This window comes from Gobius niger (assembly GCF_951799975.1).
Source record: "Gobius niger genome assembly, chromosome: 4".
Lineage (NCBI taxonomy): Eukaryota > Metazoa > Chordata > Actinopteri > Gobiiformes > Gobiidae > Gobius > Gobius niger.
The window spans coordinates 19,098,997-19,118,282 of NC_136855.1; the positions used below are offsets into that span (position 1 = coordinate 19,098,997).

General features: G+C 38.8%; 1 protein-coding gene across 1 annotated transcript in view; it reads right to left on the reverse strand.

The window, feature by feature from the left end:
* The window catches only part of fam189a1 (family with sequence similarity 189 member A1), a 158,753-nt gene extending 141,779 nt beyond the window's left edge, over nucleotides 1-16,974 (reverse strand). Inside the window, 1 exon segment of the mRNA XM_079555156.1 lies at nucleotides 16,364-16,974. Coding sequence (XP_079411282.1) covers nucleotides 16,364-16,663 — 300 coding nt within the window. The 5' untranslated portion in view covers nucleotides 16,664-16,974.
* Nucleotides 16,975-19,286: the final 2,312 nt, after the last annotated feature.

Consider the following 19,286-nt stretch of genomic DNA (forward strand, 5'->3'; position numbering starts at 1 on the left):
TATAATGCAACTTAATAGGGATTTTCACATGTAAAGCACTATAATACAACTTAATAGGGATTTTCGCATATAAAGCACTATAATGCAACTTAATAGGGATTTTCACATATAAAGCACTATAATGCAACTTAATAGGGATTTTCACATATAAAGCACTATAATGCAACTTATTAGGGATTTTCACATATAAAGCACTATAATACAACTTAATAGGGATTTTCACATGTAAAGCACTATAATGCAACTTAATAGGGATTTTCACATATAAAGCAGTATTATGCAACTTAATAGGGATTTTCACATATAAAGCACTATAATGCAACTTAATAGGGATTTTCACATATAAAGCACTATAATACAACTTAATAGGGATTTTCACATGTAAAGCACTATAATGCAACTTAATAGGGATTTTCACATGTAAAGCAGTATTATGCAACTAAATGAGGATTTTCACATGTAAAGCAGTATTATGCAACTAAATGAGGATTTTCACATGTAAAGCAGTATTATGCAACTAAATGAGGATTTTCACAATAAAAGCACTCTTATGCAATTATGAATCTTTTCACAATTTTTATGCAATTTTTGAAATTTCTGCATTAGTAGCCTAGGATTCCGCAGTCAATCGCAATTGTGCAGCAATTGCAAAATTTTCTAGTTATTATTATAGTATTTTTTTCCAAATTTTCTGCAGCTTTCACAACTTTCACAATTTCAGCGATTTCCACAAGTTATACATCAAAATGTTCAGCATGTTGGAGAGAATCCTGCTATTACTTTTGGGAATTCTGCAACTTCCGGTTTTTCCGCAATCGGCCGATATTCGGCCGATTTTTCCTATTACTTATAATGGGGCTCCCGCAAATTCACAGATTCTGCAGTTTTTTCCAGAGTTTCAGCAATTTCTGCAGTTTGTGCTTGTTCAGGTTCCACAACTTGTCAGTTTTCTGAAAAAATTAGAGTTCTACAGTTTTCCAGTTTTTTTCTACGGGCTTGGGAATTCTGCCATTGATTTGTATGGGGAATTCTGCCCATTCATTTTAATAGGATTTCTGATACAGTGAAGTCTGTGAGTGATTTAAACAGTTTATACAATGTTAAGACTTTATACAATGTCAAGTTTCTGCAATTTCAACAGTTTTTACAGTTTCTGCAACAAAATAGGGATTTTTGCAATTACAACACAATATGCAACTAAATAGGGATTTTCACAATAAAAGCACTATAATGCAACTTAATAGGGATTTTCACATGTAAAGCACTATAATGCAACTTAATAGGGATTTTCACATGTAAAGCAGTATAATGCAACTTAATAGGGATTTTCACATATAAAGCACTATAATGCAACTTAATTGGGATTTTCACAATAAAAGCACTATAATGCAACTTAATAGGGATTTTCATATGTAAAGCACTATAATGCAACTTAATAGGGATTTTCACATATAAAGCACAATAATGCAACTTAATAGGGATTTTCACAATAAAAGCACTATAATGCAACTTAATAGGGATTTTCACATATAAAGCAGTATAATGCAACTTAATTGGGATTTTCACAATAAAAGCACTATAATGCAACTTAATAGGGATTTTCACATATAAAGCACAATAATGCAACTTAATAGGGATTTTCACAATAAAAGCACTATAATGCAACTTAATAGGGATTTTCACAATACAAGCACTATAATGCAACTTAATAGGGATTTTCACATGTAAAGCACTATAATGCAACTTAATAGGGATTTTCACATATAAAGCACTATAATGCAACTTAATAGGGATTTTCACATGTAAAGCACTATAATGCAACTTAATAGGGATTTTCACAATAAAAGCACTATAATGCAACTTAATAGGGATTTTCGCATGTAAAGCACTATAATGCAACTTAATAGGGATTTTCACAATAAAAGCACTATAATGCAACTTAATAGGGATTTTCACATGTAAAGCACTATAATGCAACTTAAAGGGACTATAAGGAGTTTAAAAATGTTAAAATTAAGTATTTTCCTCCCCCTACATGTTCCAGCCATGTCCTAATGTGTAGAATGAGCTCAGACCTGTTCACCACAACTGCCTCTAAAATCCTGTACGGTCACTCAAAAATGTGTCACTTCGGCCCGAATTGCCGTCATGCACGAGCTTAATATAGAAGGTGCAGTTACACATATGGCCTGAGGTGGCAGTAGTGAGTATAAAATGGCGAACTTGCTTCCAGCCCCTTTAATAGGGATTTTCACATGTAAAGCACTATAATGCAACTAAATAGGGATTTTCACATATAAAGCACTATAATGCAACTTAATAGGGATTTTCACATATAAAGCACTATAATGCAACTTAATAGGGATTTTCACAATAAAAGCACTATAATGCAACTTAATAGGGATTTTCACATATAAAGCACTATAATGCAACTAAATAGGGATTTTCACATATAAAGCACTATAATGCAACTTAATAGGGATTTTCACAATAAAAGCACTATAATGCAACTTAATAGGGATTTTCACATGTAAAGCACTATAATGCAACTTAATAGGGATTTTCACATGTAAAGCACTATAATGCAACTTAATAGGGATTTTCACATATAAAGCAGTATAATGCAACTTAATAGGGATTTTCACAATAAAAGCACTATAATGCAACTTAATAGGGATTTTCACATATAAAGCACTATAATGCAACTTAATAGGGATTTTCACAATAAAAGCACTATAATGCAACTTAATAGGGATTTTCACAATAAAAGCACTATAATGCAACTTAATAGGGATTTTCACATGTAAAGCACTATAATGCAACTTAATAGGGATTTTCACATGTAAAGCACTATAATGCAACTTAATAGGGATTTTCACAATAAAAGCACTATAATGCAACTTAATAGGGATTTTCGCATATAAAGCACTATAATGCAACTTATTAGGGATTTTCACATATAAAGCAGTATAATGCAACTTAATAGGGATTTTCACATATAAAGCAGTATTATGCAACTAAATGAGGATTTTCACGATAAACGCACTCTCTTACACTCTTATGCAATTATGAATTTTTTCACAATTTTTATGCAATTTTTGCCATTTCTGCATTAGTAGCCTAGGATTCCGCAGTCAATCGCAATTGCGCAGCAATTGCAACATTTTCTAGTTATTATTATAGTATTTTTTTCCAAATTTTCTGCAGCTTTCACAACTTTCACAATTTCAGCGATTTCCACAAGTTATACATCAAAACGTTCAGCATGTTGGAGAGAATCCTGCTATTACTTTTGGGAATTCTGCAACTTCCGTTTTTTCCGCAATCGGCCGATATTCGGCCGATTTTTCCTATTAGTTATAATGGGGCTCCCGCAAATTCACAGATTCTGCAGTTTTTTCCACAGTTTCAGCAATTTCTGCAGTTTGTGCTTGTTCAGGTTCCACAACTTGTCAGTTTTCTGAAAAAATTAGAGTTCTGCAGTTTTCCAGTTTTTTTCTACGGGCTTGGGAATTCTGCCATTGATTTGTATGGGGAATTCTGCCCATTCATTTTAATAGGATTTCTGATACAGTGAAGTCTGTGAGTGATTTAAACAGTTTATACAATGTTAAGACTTTATACAATGTCAAGTTTCTGCAATTTCAACAGTTTTTACAGTTTCTGCAACAAAATAGGGATTTTTGCAATTACAACACAATATGCAACTAAATAGGGATTTTCACAATAAAAGCACTATAATGCAACTTAATAGGGATTTTCACATGTAAAGCACTATAATGCAACTTAATAGGGATTTTCACATGTAAAGCAGTATAATGCAACTTAATAGGGATTTTCACATATAAAGCAGTATAATGCAACTTAATTGGGATTTTCACAATAAAAGCACTATAATGCAACTTAATAGGGATTTTCATATGTAAAGCACTATAATGCAACTTAATAGGGATTTTCACATATAAAGCACAATAATGCAACTTAATAGGGATTTTCACAATAAAAGCACTATAATGCAACTTAATAGGGATTTTCACATATAAAGCAGTATAATGCAACTTAATTGGGATTTTCACAATAAAAGCACTATAATGCAACTTAATAGGGATTTTCACAATAAAAGCACTATAATGCAACTTAATAGGGATTTTCATATGTAAAGCAGTATAATGCAACTTAATAGGGATTTTCACATATAAAGCACAATAATGCAACTTAATTGGGATTTTCACAATAAAAGCACTATAATGCAACTTAATAGGGATTTTCACAATACAAGCACTATAATGCAACTTAATAGGGATTTTCACATGTAAAGCACTATAATGCAACTAAATAGGGATTTTCACATATAAAGCACTATAATGCAACTTAATAGGGATTTTCACATGTAAAGCACTATAATGCAACTTAATAGGGATTTTCACAATAAAAGCACTATAATGCAACTTAATAGGGATTTTCGCATGTAAAGCACTATAATGCAACTTAATAGGGATTTTCACAATAAAAGCACTATAATGCAACTTAATAGGGATTTTCACATGTAAAGCACTATAATGCAACTTAATAGGGATTTTCACATGTAAAGCACTATAATGCAACTAAATAGGGATTTTCACATATAAAGCACTATAATGCAACTAAATAGGGATTTTCACATATAAAGCACTATAATGCAACTTAATAGGGATTTTCACATATAAAGCACTATAATGCAACTAAATAGGGATTTTCACATATAAAGCACTATAATGCAACTAAATAGGGATTTTCACATATAAAGCACTATAATGCAACTAAATAGGGATTTTCACATATAAAGCACTATAATGCAACTTAATAGGGATTTTCACAATAAAAGCACTATAATGCAACTTAATAGGGATTTTCACATGTAAAGCACTATAATGCAACTTAATAGGGATTTTCACATGTAAAGCACTATAATGCAACTTAATAGGGATTTTCACATATAAAGCAGTATAATGCAACTTAATAGGGATTTTCACAATAAAAGCACTATAATGCAACTTAATAGGGATTTTCACATATAAAGCACTATAATGCAACTTAATAGGGATTTTCACAATAAAAGCACTATAATGCAACTTAATAGGGATTTTCACAATAAAAGCACTATAATGCAACTTAATGGGGATTTTCACATATAAAGCACTATAATGCAACTTAATAGGGATTTTCACATGTAAAGCACTATAATGCAACTTAATAGGGATTTTCACATGTAAAGCACTATAATGCAACTTAATAGGGATTTTCACATATAAAGCAGTATAATGCAACTTAATAGGGATTTTCACATATAAAGCAGTATTATGCAACTTAATAGGGATTTTCACATGTAAAGCAGTATTATGCAACTAAATGAGGATTTTCACGATAAACGCACTCTCTTACACTCTTATGCAATTATGAATTTTTTCACAATTTTTATGCAATTTTTGCCATTTCTGCATTAGTAGCCTAGGATTCCGCAGTCAATCGCAATTGCGCAGCAATTGCAAAATTTTCTAGTTGATTGACTGCGGAATCCTTCCGCAGTCAATAAATGGTTTTCACGTTCTTTATTATTATTATTATTATTATTATTATTATAGTATTTTTTTCCAAATTTTCTGCAGCTTTCACAACTTTCACAATTTCAGCGATTTCCACAAGTTATACATCAAAACGTTCCGCATGTTGGAGAGAATCCTGCTATTACTTTTGGGAATTCTGCAACTTCCGGTTTTTCCGCAATCGGCCGATATTCGGCCGATTTTTCCTATTAGTTATAATGGGGCTCCCGCAAATTCACAGATTCTGCAGTTTTTTCCACAGTTTCAGCAATTTCTGCAGTTTGTGCTTGTTCAGCTTCCACAACTTGTCAGTTTTCTGAAAAAATTAGAGTTCTACAGTTTTCCAGTTTTTTTCTACGGGCTTGGGAATTCTGCCATTGATTTGTATGGGGAATTCTGCCCATTCATTTTAATAGGATTTCTGATACAGTGAAGTCTGTGAGTGATTTAAACAGTTTATACAATGTTAAGACTTTATACAATGTCAAGTTTCTGCAATTTCAACAGTTTTTACAGTTTCTGCAACTTAATAGGGATTTTTGCAATTACAACACAATTATGCAACTAAATAGGGATTTTCACAATAAAAGCACTATAATGCAACTTAATAGGGATTTTCACAATAAAAGCACTATAAAGCAACTCAATAGGGATTTTCACAATAAAAGCACTATAATGCAACTTAATAGGGATTTTCACAATAAAAGCACTATAATGCAACTTAATAGGGATTTTCACAATAAAAGCACTATAATGCAACTTAATAGGGATTTTCACAATAAAAGCACTATAATGCAACTTAATAGGGATTTTCACAATAAAAGCACTATAATGCAACTTAATAGGGATTTTCACATGTAAAGCACTATAATGCAACTTAATAGGGATTTTCACATGTAAAGCACTATAATGCAACTCAATAGGGATTTTCACAATAAAAGCAGTATAATGCAACTTAATAGGGATTTTCACATGTAAAGCAGTATAATGCAACTTAATAGGGATTTTCACATGTAAAGCACTATAATGCAACTTAATAGGGATTTTCACATGTAAAGCACTATAATGCAACTTAATAGGGATTTTCACAATAAAAGCAGTATAATGCAACTTAATAGGGATTTTCACAATAAAAGCACTATAATGCAACTTAATAGGGATTTTCACATGTAAAGCACTATAATGCAACTTAATAGGGATTTTCACATGTAAAGCAGTATAATGCAACTTAATAGGGATTTTCGCATGTAAAGCAGTATAATGCAACTTAATAGGGATTTTCGCATGTAAAGCAGTATAATGCAACTTAATGGGGATTTTCACATATAAAGCAGTATAATGCAACTTAATAGGGATTTTCACATGTAAAGCACTATAATGCAACTTAATAGGGATTTTCACATGTAAAGCAGTATAATGCAACTTAATAGGGATTTTCACATATAAAGCAGTATAATGCAACTTAATAGGGATTTTCGCATGTAAAGCAGTATTATGCAACTTAATAGGGATTTTCACATGTAAAGCAGTATAATGCAACTTAATAGGGATTTTCGCATATAAAGCAGTATAATGCAACTTAATAGGGATTTTCGCATGTAAAGCAGTATTATGCACCTTAATAGGGATTTTCGCATATAAAGCACAATTATGCAACTTAATAGGGATTTTCGCATATAAAGCACTATAATGCACCTTAATAGGGATTTTCACATATAAAGCACTATTATGCAACTTAATAAGGATTTTCACATGTAAAGCAGTATAATGCAACTTAATAGGGATTTTCACATATAAAGCAGTATAATGCAACTTAATAGGGATTTTCACATGTAAAGCAGTATAATGCAACTTAATAGGGATTTTCGCATGTAAAGCAGTATTATGCAACTAAATGAGGACGATAAAAGCACTCTTATGCAATTATGATTTTTTTCACAATTTTTATTCATTTTTTGCAATTTCTGCATTAGTAGCCTAGGATTCCGCAGTCAATCGCAATTGCGCAGCAATTGCAAAATTTTCTAGTTATTATTATTATAGTATTTTTTTCCAAATTTTCTGCAGCTTTCACAACTTTCACAATTTCAGCGATTTCCACAAGTTATACATCAAAACGTTCAGCATGTTGGAGAGAATCCTGCTATTACTTTTGGGAATTCTGCAACTTCCGGTTTTTCCGCAATCGGCCGATATTCGGCCGATTTTTCCTATTAGTTATAATGGGGCTCCCGCAAATTCACAGATTCTGCAGTTTTTTCCACAGTTTCAGCAATTTCTGCAGTTTGTGCTTGTTCAGCTTCCACAACTTGTCAGTTTTCTGAAAAAATTAGAGTTCTGCAGTTTTCCAGTTTTTTTCTACGGGCTTGGGAATTCTGCCATTGATTTGTATGGGGAATTCTGCCCATTCATTTTAATAGGATTTCTGATACAGTGAAGTCTGTGAGTGATTTAAACAGTTTATACAATGTTAAGACTTTATACAATGTTAAGAGTTTCTGCAATTTCAACAGTTTTTACAGTTTCTGCAACAAAATAGGGATTTTTGCAATTACAACACAATTATGCAACTTAATAGGGATTTTCACAATAAAAGCACTATAATGCAACTTAATAGGGATTTTCGCATGTAAAGCACTATAATGCAACTTAATAGGGATTTTCACAATAAAAGCACTATAATGCAACTTAATAGGGATTTTCACATGTAAAGCACTATAATGCAACTTAATAGGGATTTTCACATGTAAAGCACTATAATGCAACTTAATAGGGATTTTCACATATAAAGCACTATAATGCAACTTAATAGGGATTTTCACATATAAAGCACTATAATGCAACTTAATAGGGATTTTCACATTTAAAGCACTATAATGCAACTTAATAGGGATTTTCGCATGTAAAGCAGTATAATGCAACTAAATAGGGATTTTCACATATAAAGCACTATAATGCAACTTAATAGGGATTTTCACATTTAAAGCACTATAATGCAACTTAATAGGGATTTTCGCATGTAAAGCAGTATAATGCAACTTAATAGGGATTTTCGCATGTAAAGCAGTATAATGCAACTTAATAGGGATTTTCACATATAAAGCAGTATAATGCAACTTAATAGGGATTTTCACATATAAAGCAGTATAATGCAACTTAATAGGGATTTTCGCATATAAAGCACTATAATGCAACTTAATAGGGATTTTCACATATAAAGCACTATAATGCAACTTAATAGGGATTTTCACATGTAAAGCACTATAATGCAACTTAATAGGGATTTTCACATGTAAAGCACTATAATGCAACTTAATAGGGATTTTCACAATAAAAGCACTATAGTGCAACTTAATAGGGATTTTCGCATATAAAGCACTATAATGCAACTTAATAGGGATTTTCACATGTAAAGCAGTATAATGCAACTTAATAGGGATTTTCACATGTAAAGCACTATAATGCAACTTAATAGGGATTTTCACAATAAAAGCACTATAATGCAACTTAATAGGGATTTTCGCATGTAAAGCACTATAATGCAACTTAATAGGGATTTTCACAATAAAAGCACTATAATGCAACTTAATAGGGATTTTCGCATATAAAGCACTATAATGCAACTTAATAGGGATTTTCACATATAAAGCACTATAATGCAACTTAATAGGGATTTTCACAATAAAAGCACTATAATGCAACTTAATAGGGATTTTCACAATAAAAGCACTATAATGCAACTTAATAGGGATTTTCACATATAAAGCACTATAATGCAACTTAATAGGGATTTTCACAATAAAAGCACTATAATGCAACTTAATAGGGATTTTCACAATAAAAGCACTATAATGCAACTTAATAGGGATTTTCACATATAAAGCACTATAATGCAACTTAATAGGGATTTTCACATATAAAGCACTATAATGCAACTAAATGAGGATTTTCACGAAAAAAGCACTCTTATGCAATTATGAATTTTTTCACAATTTTTATGCATTTTTTGCCATTTCTGCATTAGTAGCCTAGGATTCCGCAGTCAATCGCAATTGCGCAGCAATTGCAACATTTTCTAGTTATCGTATGATGTCAACATTTTAACTCTACGGACAGTCCAAGAATTGCACCCGCCTCCTCCTTGCAGTGAGACCTCAACCATTCTTGTTGCAATAGAGAACGACAGGGAAACTGCAACAAGTTCTCTTCTACTGAGGAGCTGTTCATCACATTCTGTCAAGACATCTGACCTCACTTCTCGCTCCTTCTCAGTCAAGCAGCACCTCTTGTAGTGCCTCCCCACACTCCGCAGCCGGCTCACACAAGGCATTGTGTGTCGAACCCTATTCAAACACACAAACAGCTCAGTGCGCATCCGCTGACACAGCACTCTGAATGCTTCCTATAGAGACAGATACATCCCACGACAAACACTGGGGAAACAGTCTTTGTAACTCCAATGACAAGGCTGTGCAAGTTTTACCAAATATACTGACAATTTCAATTCCATTTGTTAGTGAAAACTAGGGATGCACCGATCTGATACGAAAAATACGATATTGGGTATCGGCTACAAATATCCGATACTGAACCGATATCAAGTTTTGGCTCTCAACGCCTTAAAAACACAACTTTTACCACCTAAATCGAGGTGAATTTGGGCATGGAGAACCTAGAGAATTCAATCGCCGATTTAGTTTTGACCTCCGCAAATGTGTTTTTGATCGCCGTGCAATAGCATGCTAAAGCTAGCGGGTGCATGCTATTGCTAACGAAAACTAATCAAGGCTGGGTCAGAAACTATAATAGAAATACCTTCAGTATTGGATATCGGCAGATACTCAAACCCCAGTATCGGTATCAGTAGCAAAAAAGCTGGATCGGTGCATCTCTAGTGAAGACCTTGTGGTTGCTATGAATATTAATTTGTTCATAGATCCATCTCCCAATCTTTGACCGTGGCTACAGATTGAAGCCACAGACAGTGTCAATATGATTACTTTATTCTGTACTATATAGAGCTCCACAGTCCCACACACACCCGGTCACGTGTCGGGGCTGACACAAAAACTCCCATGTATTAAGAGTTTAATGGCACGACGCCGGCTAATCAGCTACCGACACTTGCGCGGGTATTTTACAAGACAAAAAGAAACAATACTTGAAAATACGACGAAATTACTTTTATAATTTTGCAGTTTGTATCGTTTTAGACAAATCTTCAATTTTGCCTATGTTTCATGTCCGTGAGTTAGCACATAGCTGATTAGCCGGCGCCGTGATGTTGACTTTTTCGAAAAGTCAATGCTAATAATACAAGGGATTTTTTTATGTTGGACCCCGACACGTGACCGGGAGTGGGTGGGACTGTTGAGCTCTATTTGAGCAATACCCTCAAGCTAATTCACAATCAGACAAGCTATCGAAAGTTGGTAGAAGATGAAGATAAATACAATAGACCTTTCCAGACAACGCACACAGTGAACCATCATAATCACCTTAGTATTTAATCCAAGATGCACAATAATCTGTCAACAAAATAACTGCGTCGTCTCTAAATTCAGCCAAAATGTGCCCACTTTCGCTTCATCACTTCAGAGGACGGAGGCGGCTTGTATCCATCTCCCCGGCTTTAAGTCTTTTGTGGCAGACAGATGAGAGGGAGTATTCGAGCTACTGTAATGAAAACAGAGATATCACACTTAGCGACAGCAATAATCTGTTTTGAATTCATAAATTATGCAGCAATAGCTCCTCGTGAGGCATTTACATATTCCCATCTTTAATCTTTGTGTGGCAGCGGGAGAGGATCCTTGGAATCGCTCCAGTTTAAATTCAAGCGAATGAGGCATGGACACTAATTTGTCTCTTTGCTTGTCAGCTTCTGGACAGCAACAGCGCACCTTTGGCTTCACCGGGGCCCGGGCGACGCACTTATCGCTCCGAATGCAGCCAGTGTCGATAAGATTCACAGCTGACGGCGAAACTGGCCAAGCTACAATGCACTGCGTCATCATTTGTCACGGTTGGTACACAAACAGGAAATGACTGCGGCTAAGAAAGCAGGTTGCGGGATGATTATAAGGAGCTGAGGGAAAGATATTTAAGATTAGGAGGACAGTAGGGAGGGGCGCGACGTGGTGCTGTCGAAACGCACAAGGAAAAACATCAAAAAGAGGTTTGGGAGGAAAGTGTGGGGAATCAGGATGAGGGACGCATCAATTGGATATGCCTGAGAGAGGACTTGAGAGTTTTTTGGGGGGGTGGTTTGGAAAGTTTTTGTGTTATGCTGAAGCTGTTATTGCAGACAACAAAGAAGGTATAATAATACAAAGAGCCAGAGTTTATCTTGCGGTTCTGGCAACTCTTCGGAAAAATGAATGTGAGCCGTGTAAGGGTTTCTAAAGCAATAGAAACTTAGTGCATGTGTCGTCTTGCTCTCGCAGTTCCAAAGAAAATTGGTTTAGAAAATCTTTAGCCCAGTGCTATATGACTTCCTTTTTTACACTAAAGCTTTATTTGCATGTTTAAAAGTATATTCTTTGTGCTCTACATTGCTCTTTAGTAGTATGAACTGGATTTAAAGGTCCTGTATTATACTTGGCTTTTTAAAGCAGTACTAAGTAACTCTTGCCCCTAGAGGTCATAAGCACAACTGCAGGTGTCGTAGCAAGTTCCGATTTTTTTTACTTATTAATTGTCCGTGTGAGTAAATACTACGCTGACAGAGAAGACAAAGGGAGAGAGGGATATTGTACATCCAATTACACAATGGGAATAATCTATTTCACTCAAACTTGGCTGTAAATGCTGCTTAAAGTAGTGCTAGCCCGCAGTTAGCTTTGCCCGTTAGCCTGTTAGCAAGTGTGGTTTTCTGGCTAGAGAAACAGGGGGAGATGAAAGACCCCCCAATCATCCCATTAACACTTCTATTACCCCCAGAGGGACTACGAAAATGATTTATCAAGGTAAACAAGCTACCTAGTATTGCTTTAACCTGTCAGTCTTGTGATGTTTGTAGTACAAGCTAAAGTAATGTATGTGTCTTGAAAATACTAGTATAGGGCACAATGCAGTGAAATTGACGGTATGAAGTGTCTATACTTCAGAGTCTAGACTTCATTGAAGACTCCATGTGACGCATATTGGAGTGTGGGCTGGCGTTTAGCGTGTGGAAGATGGAAATGGACTGAATAGGCCGAATCACTACAAAACAAAACACCACTCCAGATGTCATAACATGCTTAAAACATAGGTAAAAGAAAGACAATACTGCATAAAGGAGAAAGGACAAAGTTGCATTGGGGTAAACAAACATAGAGTCATGGCTCCCAATCTCAGCCTTTCAGACTATGATTCACTCACACACAAATGTTTATGGACAATCAATACAATCTTCTTGTAAAAGTGATTTGCCTACCCATTCTCTTCCTCCGCGACATGTTCTTCTGGTGAAATAAATAATTTGATTCCCAGTTTCTTTCAGAACACTGTGTCAATAAAGTCAACCATGCACAAAGCAGCTTTCTCACATGCAGGCGTGTGGGCTGACTCTTGCCTTTTCCTTTGCAGAATATTAACATTATGCCTTCTCCTCGCTGTGACCCCGCTGAAATCCCCACAATGCCGTTCATCAAGTAGGCACTCCTCCGGGACGTCCCACCGAGACCGCACGCGCATTTAATAATACACAGAGGTGGAAACAGGTTTAGTGCACGTTGTCATGCTCCTCATTATCGCAGTTTGCTTCAGTCGCCCGGAAGCTAAACCCAAGTCGACTCAAACGCTCGATGCTAAGTGTGTTTCATGCACATTCAGGCACATTGTTGAGAGTTATCACTGCGCTTGTGTGACAAGGACATCCTTCTGACTGGAAATACAGGGTCCATTTAACCATTCAAGCTAAACAGAGCAGGGCGCGCATTATCGGCACAAGGCTCTGCACCATTTGGCAACAGAAAGATGAATAATTCAGGCTTGGTTTGCTGTAAATGTTGGAGAGACGTCCGCCACACACCAGCAGTGGTGGGAGGCGAGGTGGAGGAGGAGGAGGAGGAGGAGGAGGAGGAAGGGAAAATCAATGCTTTTCTGGAGCTTTAGAGCTGAATAGAGGAGAAAGAGGCCCAATAATGTAGAAACTGAAAACAGGTCCATAAGGATTGTTTGGGGCTCTGCGGGGAAGTGTGTTTCGCATTGCAACAAAGAAAAGGTTTGTTTGTTTTTTGGTTAGGTACAATTATTTACTTTATTCTTACTTACTTATCACAATGAAACCCTGATTCAGGTGTGGAGACATTTGTGCCATTGTGAGAATTCCGACATCATGGAGCATTTCCATTGTCATAATCTGGCATCCAATCACCTTCATCATCAAAGAATTCATTCAACCAATAAACACAAGCAAGACTGAACAGACAGAAGAGACTATTGACAGACTAAGTCCACAATAGTATAAGGAATGGATCCTTCAAGACTTTTGTTCAGCTTGAATAAGAGAAAACAACATATTGTACGTACGTGTTAAAAAGCTTTTATAGTTTTGTGGCCACAGCTACTTTTCAATCAGTGCATAAACATTCGCTAGAGCACAGAAATATGCTAAAGGGCATTTTATTACTAAAGTAAATGGAGAGTTTGTGATTTTCTAACATAAACTATTTACACTGATTTATCTTTCTGTTCTACCCACTATACTTATAATGATAATACTCTATGGACCCTCACCCTTTCAAGAATGCCCCAAAACATCGATTTAAAAAAATCTATACAACCACATCACTGACTCACTGATGTACAAAATGCTTCGACCTTTCACCTTTGACCCCTCCAGTTTCCTACATGTGGCTGCCTGTAACCAAACCCTACTCCTCACCATCCCTGACCCCTCCCACACAGATGTCCCAGGGCCGGACCACCCCAGCCGCCCTCCCACACCTGCCAACCCCCCATCCCAAGAACCTTCCCTCTTTCTCCAATAGACCACCACTTCTCTATAATTAATGGGACCAGCCACGTGCTCAGGCTCTTTGGCAGCAAATCAAGGGAGTGCACACGGTCATAAATATTTACCGAAACAAGCATGAAATTTTCACATGGAGAAATCGCCACAGACACAGAGTACACAAGAGCAGCGCTGTGTTCAGGCTGATTCACATAAAGGTCGGACTGTAGTGAGGGGTGACTGTGAGGAAAGCATCATGAGAGGTGTAGGAGGCCCAAAGCATTGATATACTTAAATGTGGCTACAATACGGGCTGATAGGTCCACATTCAGGTCTTCTCAGCGAGAGATCTTACTATTAGGCCTGATTCAGTCCCTTGGTCCAGTCGTTTTGTTGGGTTATAGGCCGTGGGATCAGACTGTAACACTGTTTTGCTGTGTTTGGATTCAGTAAATACGATCTTGTTCAGTGTCAGTGTGTGCCCAGATGAACTGCTGTCATTAGGAATGGATTGCTGCGATTTGAAGTCACAAAGACACAGTATGTTCTCAACACCAAGCTGTTGATGATGACGGCCGGATGTGTCGATGACATTCTTGAGTGGCATCCAATCTAAAGCCTGTCCAGCTGATAGCGCATTGATATGATGAATCTTGCCCTGACTCAGAAACATAAACTTGCTCTGGCTTCGGTTTAGTTTATTCTCACTTCATGAAGGTCTAGGTTGGATCGCAATGGTCTCTGGCTCATTTAGGCGGAGAATACCAGAATGCCATATTAAGGGGAGACACTGCAGGCAAAACTCAAGTTTTTTTTGTTTTCAGGTTTTGGGCGAAATTGGTCTCTGAACATACAAGCTTTCATCCGGAAACAGAAAATATGCCTAATCTTCACAAAAACATGTTCAAATACTGATTCAATGTTTGCCCATAGATCCGGACTAAACCAAGTGTAAAAAGGTGCTGATAAACTTTGACTAAATTATGAGTAAAAACTAAATCTGAATCATGAACACACTTAAAAACATTGCAAAAGCATATCAGCTATATGAGATTGAACCAGGGGCGGATTGGGACTGAAAAACAGCCCTGGACTCTGACCAGCCTGGCCCCAATTAGTGTAATTGTAACTTCCACAAATACATATTTTAACCTCTTACCCCCCGCCTTAACATTAACCAGTGCATTTTCCCCAGTTCGGCTTTTTATTATTATTTTTTTGACTGGTATCATCAGCAAAAAGAACGGGAAAGGTGGTCGTAGAAACGGAAGCAAAATCATTAATATAAATAATAAATAATAATGGTCCCAAAAGTGACCCTTGTGGTGCACCATACTCCACGGAATTCCTTTTAGATTCATGTTTTTTTTATACTGGGCTTTACCCAAATCTAAAAGCTTCTCGACTGGAGATCAACAATGTAACGCCTCATTTGAAAGCTAAGACCTACAAAAGTGATGGAAACTTTTCGTCACGTCGCCACATTTTTGTCATATTTTTGTTGTTTTTTTCTCGTGTTTTTGTTGACTTTTCATCCTCTTTTTCTCGCTCTTTTGATGCTTTTCTTTTTAGCTTTTAGATTTGGGTAAAGCTCGGTTGAGGCAGGACCGGTGGCCCTCGAGCCAGTGGCCCTTCTGTGCTCTTCCAGAATGGACATATGGCCCGTCCGCCCCTGGATTGAACCTAATTAATAATAGGCCTACACTAAAATGTCAGATGACCTGTATCACCAACATGCCTATAGGTAAACCGCGAGTGGCAAAGGTTGAAGTCATCGTTTGTTGGGCTGATTCTCCTCAATGCTATTATTTCACAAACGCACTGACACTTTCTGACTCACCGAAAATCCGGCCCAGAAGGGACACGAGTGGCGGACCCGGGGCGACGTGGTGAGAGCCAGCGCTGCGAAGCTCACGGCCAGGATCAGGCTCCCCAGGACCATCTGAGACACCCCCAGGGCCAGCATGATCCGCGTGCGCGTGCGGTACTCCCTCAGCCGGGACAGACTGCGGGACAGCGACGCCGGGCTCAACGAACCCGGGCCACCGCCGAGACCCGAACCCCCCACACCCATCAAGCCCACGCCGAGCCCGGCCACGCTGCTGCTCCTGCCTCCGCGGGGAAGCGCGTTCAGCGGCATTGTCAGTCACACACAGGACAGAGAAGCGCTGGAGGAGGAGGAAGAAGAAGAAGAAGAAGGAAAGAAAAAAAAATCACATCCAATTCGCGATCAATGAATCACGCGCTGGCAGGGAGATCTTCACCGGAACAGAGATCCAAACGTGCCCGGTAAGTTCTCAAACAGTGCCTCAGCGCAAAACCCATGACTCAAAAACTCCACGAGACGCATCCTCTTGTTTGCTTCCCTCGCAGCATTGTCGCGCTGTCGCCTCTGCAGCTTCTTTCCCCACAACTCAAAGGTGAGCCCCCCCGGAGGAGGTTTGGCACAAAGCGCGCGCCGTGCGGTCCGTTCAAAAGGGCTTCGGGAAAAAAGGATCGAGGTGGGTGTTTCAGAAAGCGAAACTAAGGTGGTGGTCGAGTCAGTCAGTCTGTTGCCCACAGGATGCTCACAGTGTGTCTACATGGCGGTGAACGGGCGCTACTATGAAGAGCGCGAGAGGCGAGGAGCGGAGGTAAGAGAGCGGAGGGGCGGGGGGCGAGGGGGGGCGTCAGCAGCATCAGAATAAAGCAGCATGCGATTTGTTGCCCCTCACCGACGACGTAGCTGCTGCTGCTGCTGCTGCTGGTGCTGCTGCTGGTGTGAGAGCATCCAGAGGGGAGCAGAGAGAGGGGAAGGATGTGGCGGCGCGAAAAGGATGCTGTCCGTGTTGCGCAGTGTTTTCTTAAGGATATTCCCTTTTCTTTACTGAGTTGGCTCCAAAAGCCTGCAGGACAAATTGTCTATTGTCCCCCACGTCAAAGTAGATCAATTCTCGTGCATGTATAAGGTCAGGCGCATTATTGATAAAGCGCCTGCAGATGAGGCGCTGATCAGGCTACACTTGTGGTGGTGCATTTGTTTATTTTTTTTATTTTTTTTTTACTTAGTGGTGAATTCAAAGCAGTCGTTGTTTTACATTTGGACGCGACGAGGGAAGACGTGTCGCCTAAAAGAGGGACATTAATTGGCTGCAAAAGCTTTCTGATTTTAATGTCGCTTACGTTCGCTTTGTGGCCTTGCTTGTGCCGCTTTTGTTCCTCCGTTCAAATAAAGCATTGCGTAGGCCCTGTGTGATTTTATCTCTGACCTTGCAGCAGAATTATTCAGAGCTGTATTGCGCCATCTGCCGGCGATGAGTCACGCAACACTGAAGGGGAATTATGAGCTAGGGCTGCAATTAACGATTATTCTTGGTAAACGATCAATCCACCGCTTATTTTGACGATTAATCGATAGGAAAATTGTAGTTAATTTTTATTTTGGATCTGGAGAAAGCGTTCGACCGTGTCCCTCGTGGTGCCCTGTGGGGGGTGCTCCGGGAGTATGGGGTCCGGGGCCCTCTGCTAAGGGCTGTCCGTTCCCTGTATGACCGCAGCAGAAGCTTGGTTCGCATTGCCGGCAGTAAGTCAGACCTGTTCCCGGTGCGTGTTGGTCTCCGCCAGGGCTGCCCTTTGTCACCGGTTCTGTTCATTACTTTTATGGACAGAATTTCTAGGCGCAGCCAGGGGCCGGAGGGTGTCCGGTTTGGGAGCCTCAGAGTCTCATCTCTGCTGTTTGCGGACGATGTTGTTCTGATGGCTCCAACGAACCAGGACCTTCAGCACGCACTGGGGCGGTTTGCAGCCGAGTGTGTAGCGGCCGGGATGAGGATCAGCACCTCCAAATCCGAGGCCATGGTTCTCCACCGGAAAAAGGTGGTTTCCCCTCTCCAGGTCGGTGGGGAGTCCTTACCTCAAGTGGAGGAGTTCAAGTATCTCGGGGTCTTGTTCACGAGTGGGGGACGGATGGAGCGTGAGATCGACAGACGGATCGGTGCGGCGTCAGCAGTGATGCGGTCGCTGTATCGGTCTGTCGTGGTGAAGAGGGAGCTGAGTCGGGGCAAAGCTCTCGATTTACCGATCGATCTACGTTCCCACTCTCACCTATGGTCATGAGATTTGGGTCATGACCGAAAGGACAAGATCGCGAATACAAGCGGCCGAAATGAGTTTCCTTCGCAGGGTGGCTGGGCGCACCCTCCAAGATCGGGTGAGGAGCTCAGTTACCCGGGAGGAGCTCGGAGTAGAGTCGCTGCTCCTTCACGTCGAAAGGAGCCAGCTGAGGTGGCTCGGGCATCTGTTTCGGATGCCTCCTGGTCGCCTCCCGCGGGAGGTGTTCCAGGCATGTCCTAGTGGGACAAGGCCTCGTGGAAAGCCCAGGACACGGTGGTGGAACTATGTCTCCGAGCTGGCCTGGTGTTGCCTCGGGGTCCCCCCAGAACAGCTGGAGGAGGTGTGTGTGGATCGGGAAGTTTGGGCATCTCTGCTGAGACTGCTGCCCCCGCGACCCGGCCCCGGATAAAGCGGAAGAAAATGGATGGATGGATGGATAGTTAATTTTTATTTTTTTTATTTTTTAATCACATAAAGCTAAAGTGGCTCCGCTTGAGGACATGTTGATGGAGTAAACTTAACCCCTTGACGCCTGAATTTATTTCTAGTTATATAAATAATATATTATCAGTGTTTTTAGGTGTATTAAACATTGACATAGCAGGAAATGTGCAATGCAATGTGTCAATTATAATAGAATAAAAACAGCAATAGAAGAAAACAAAATCTCT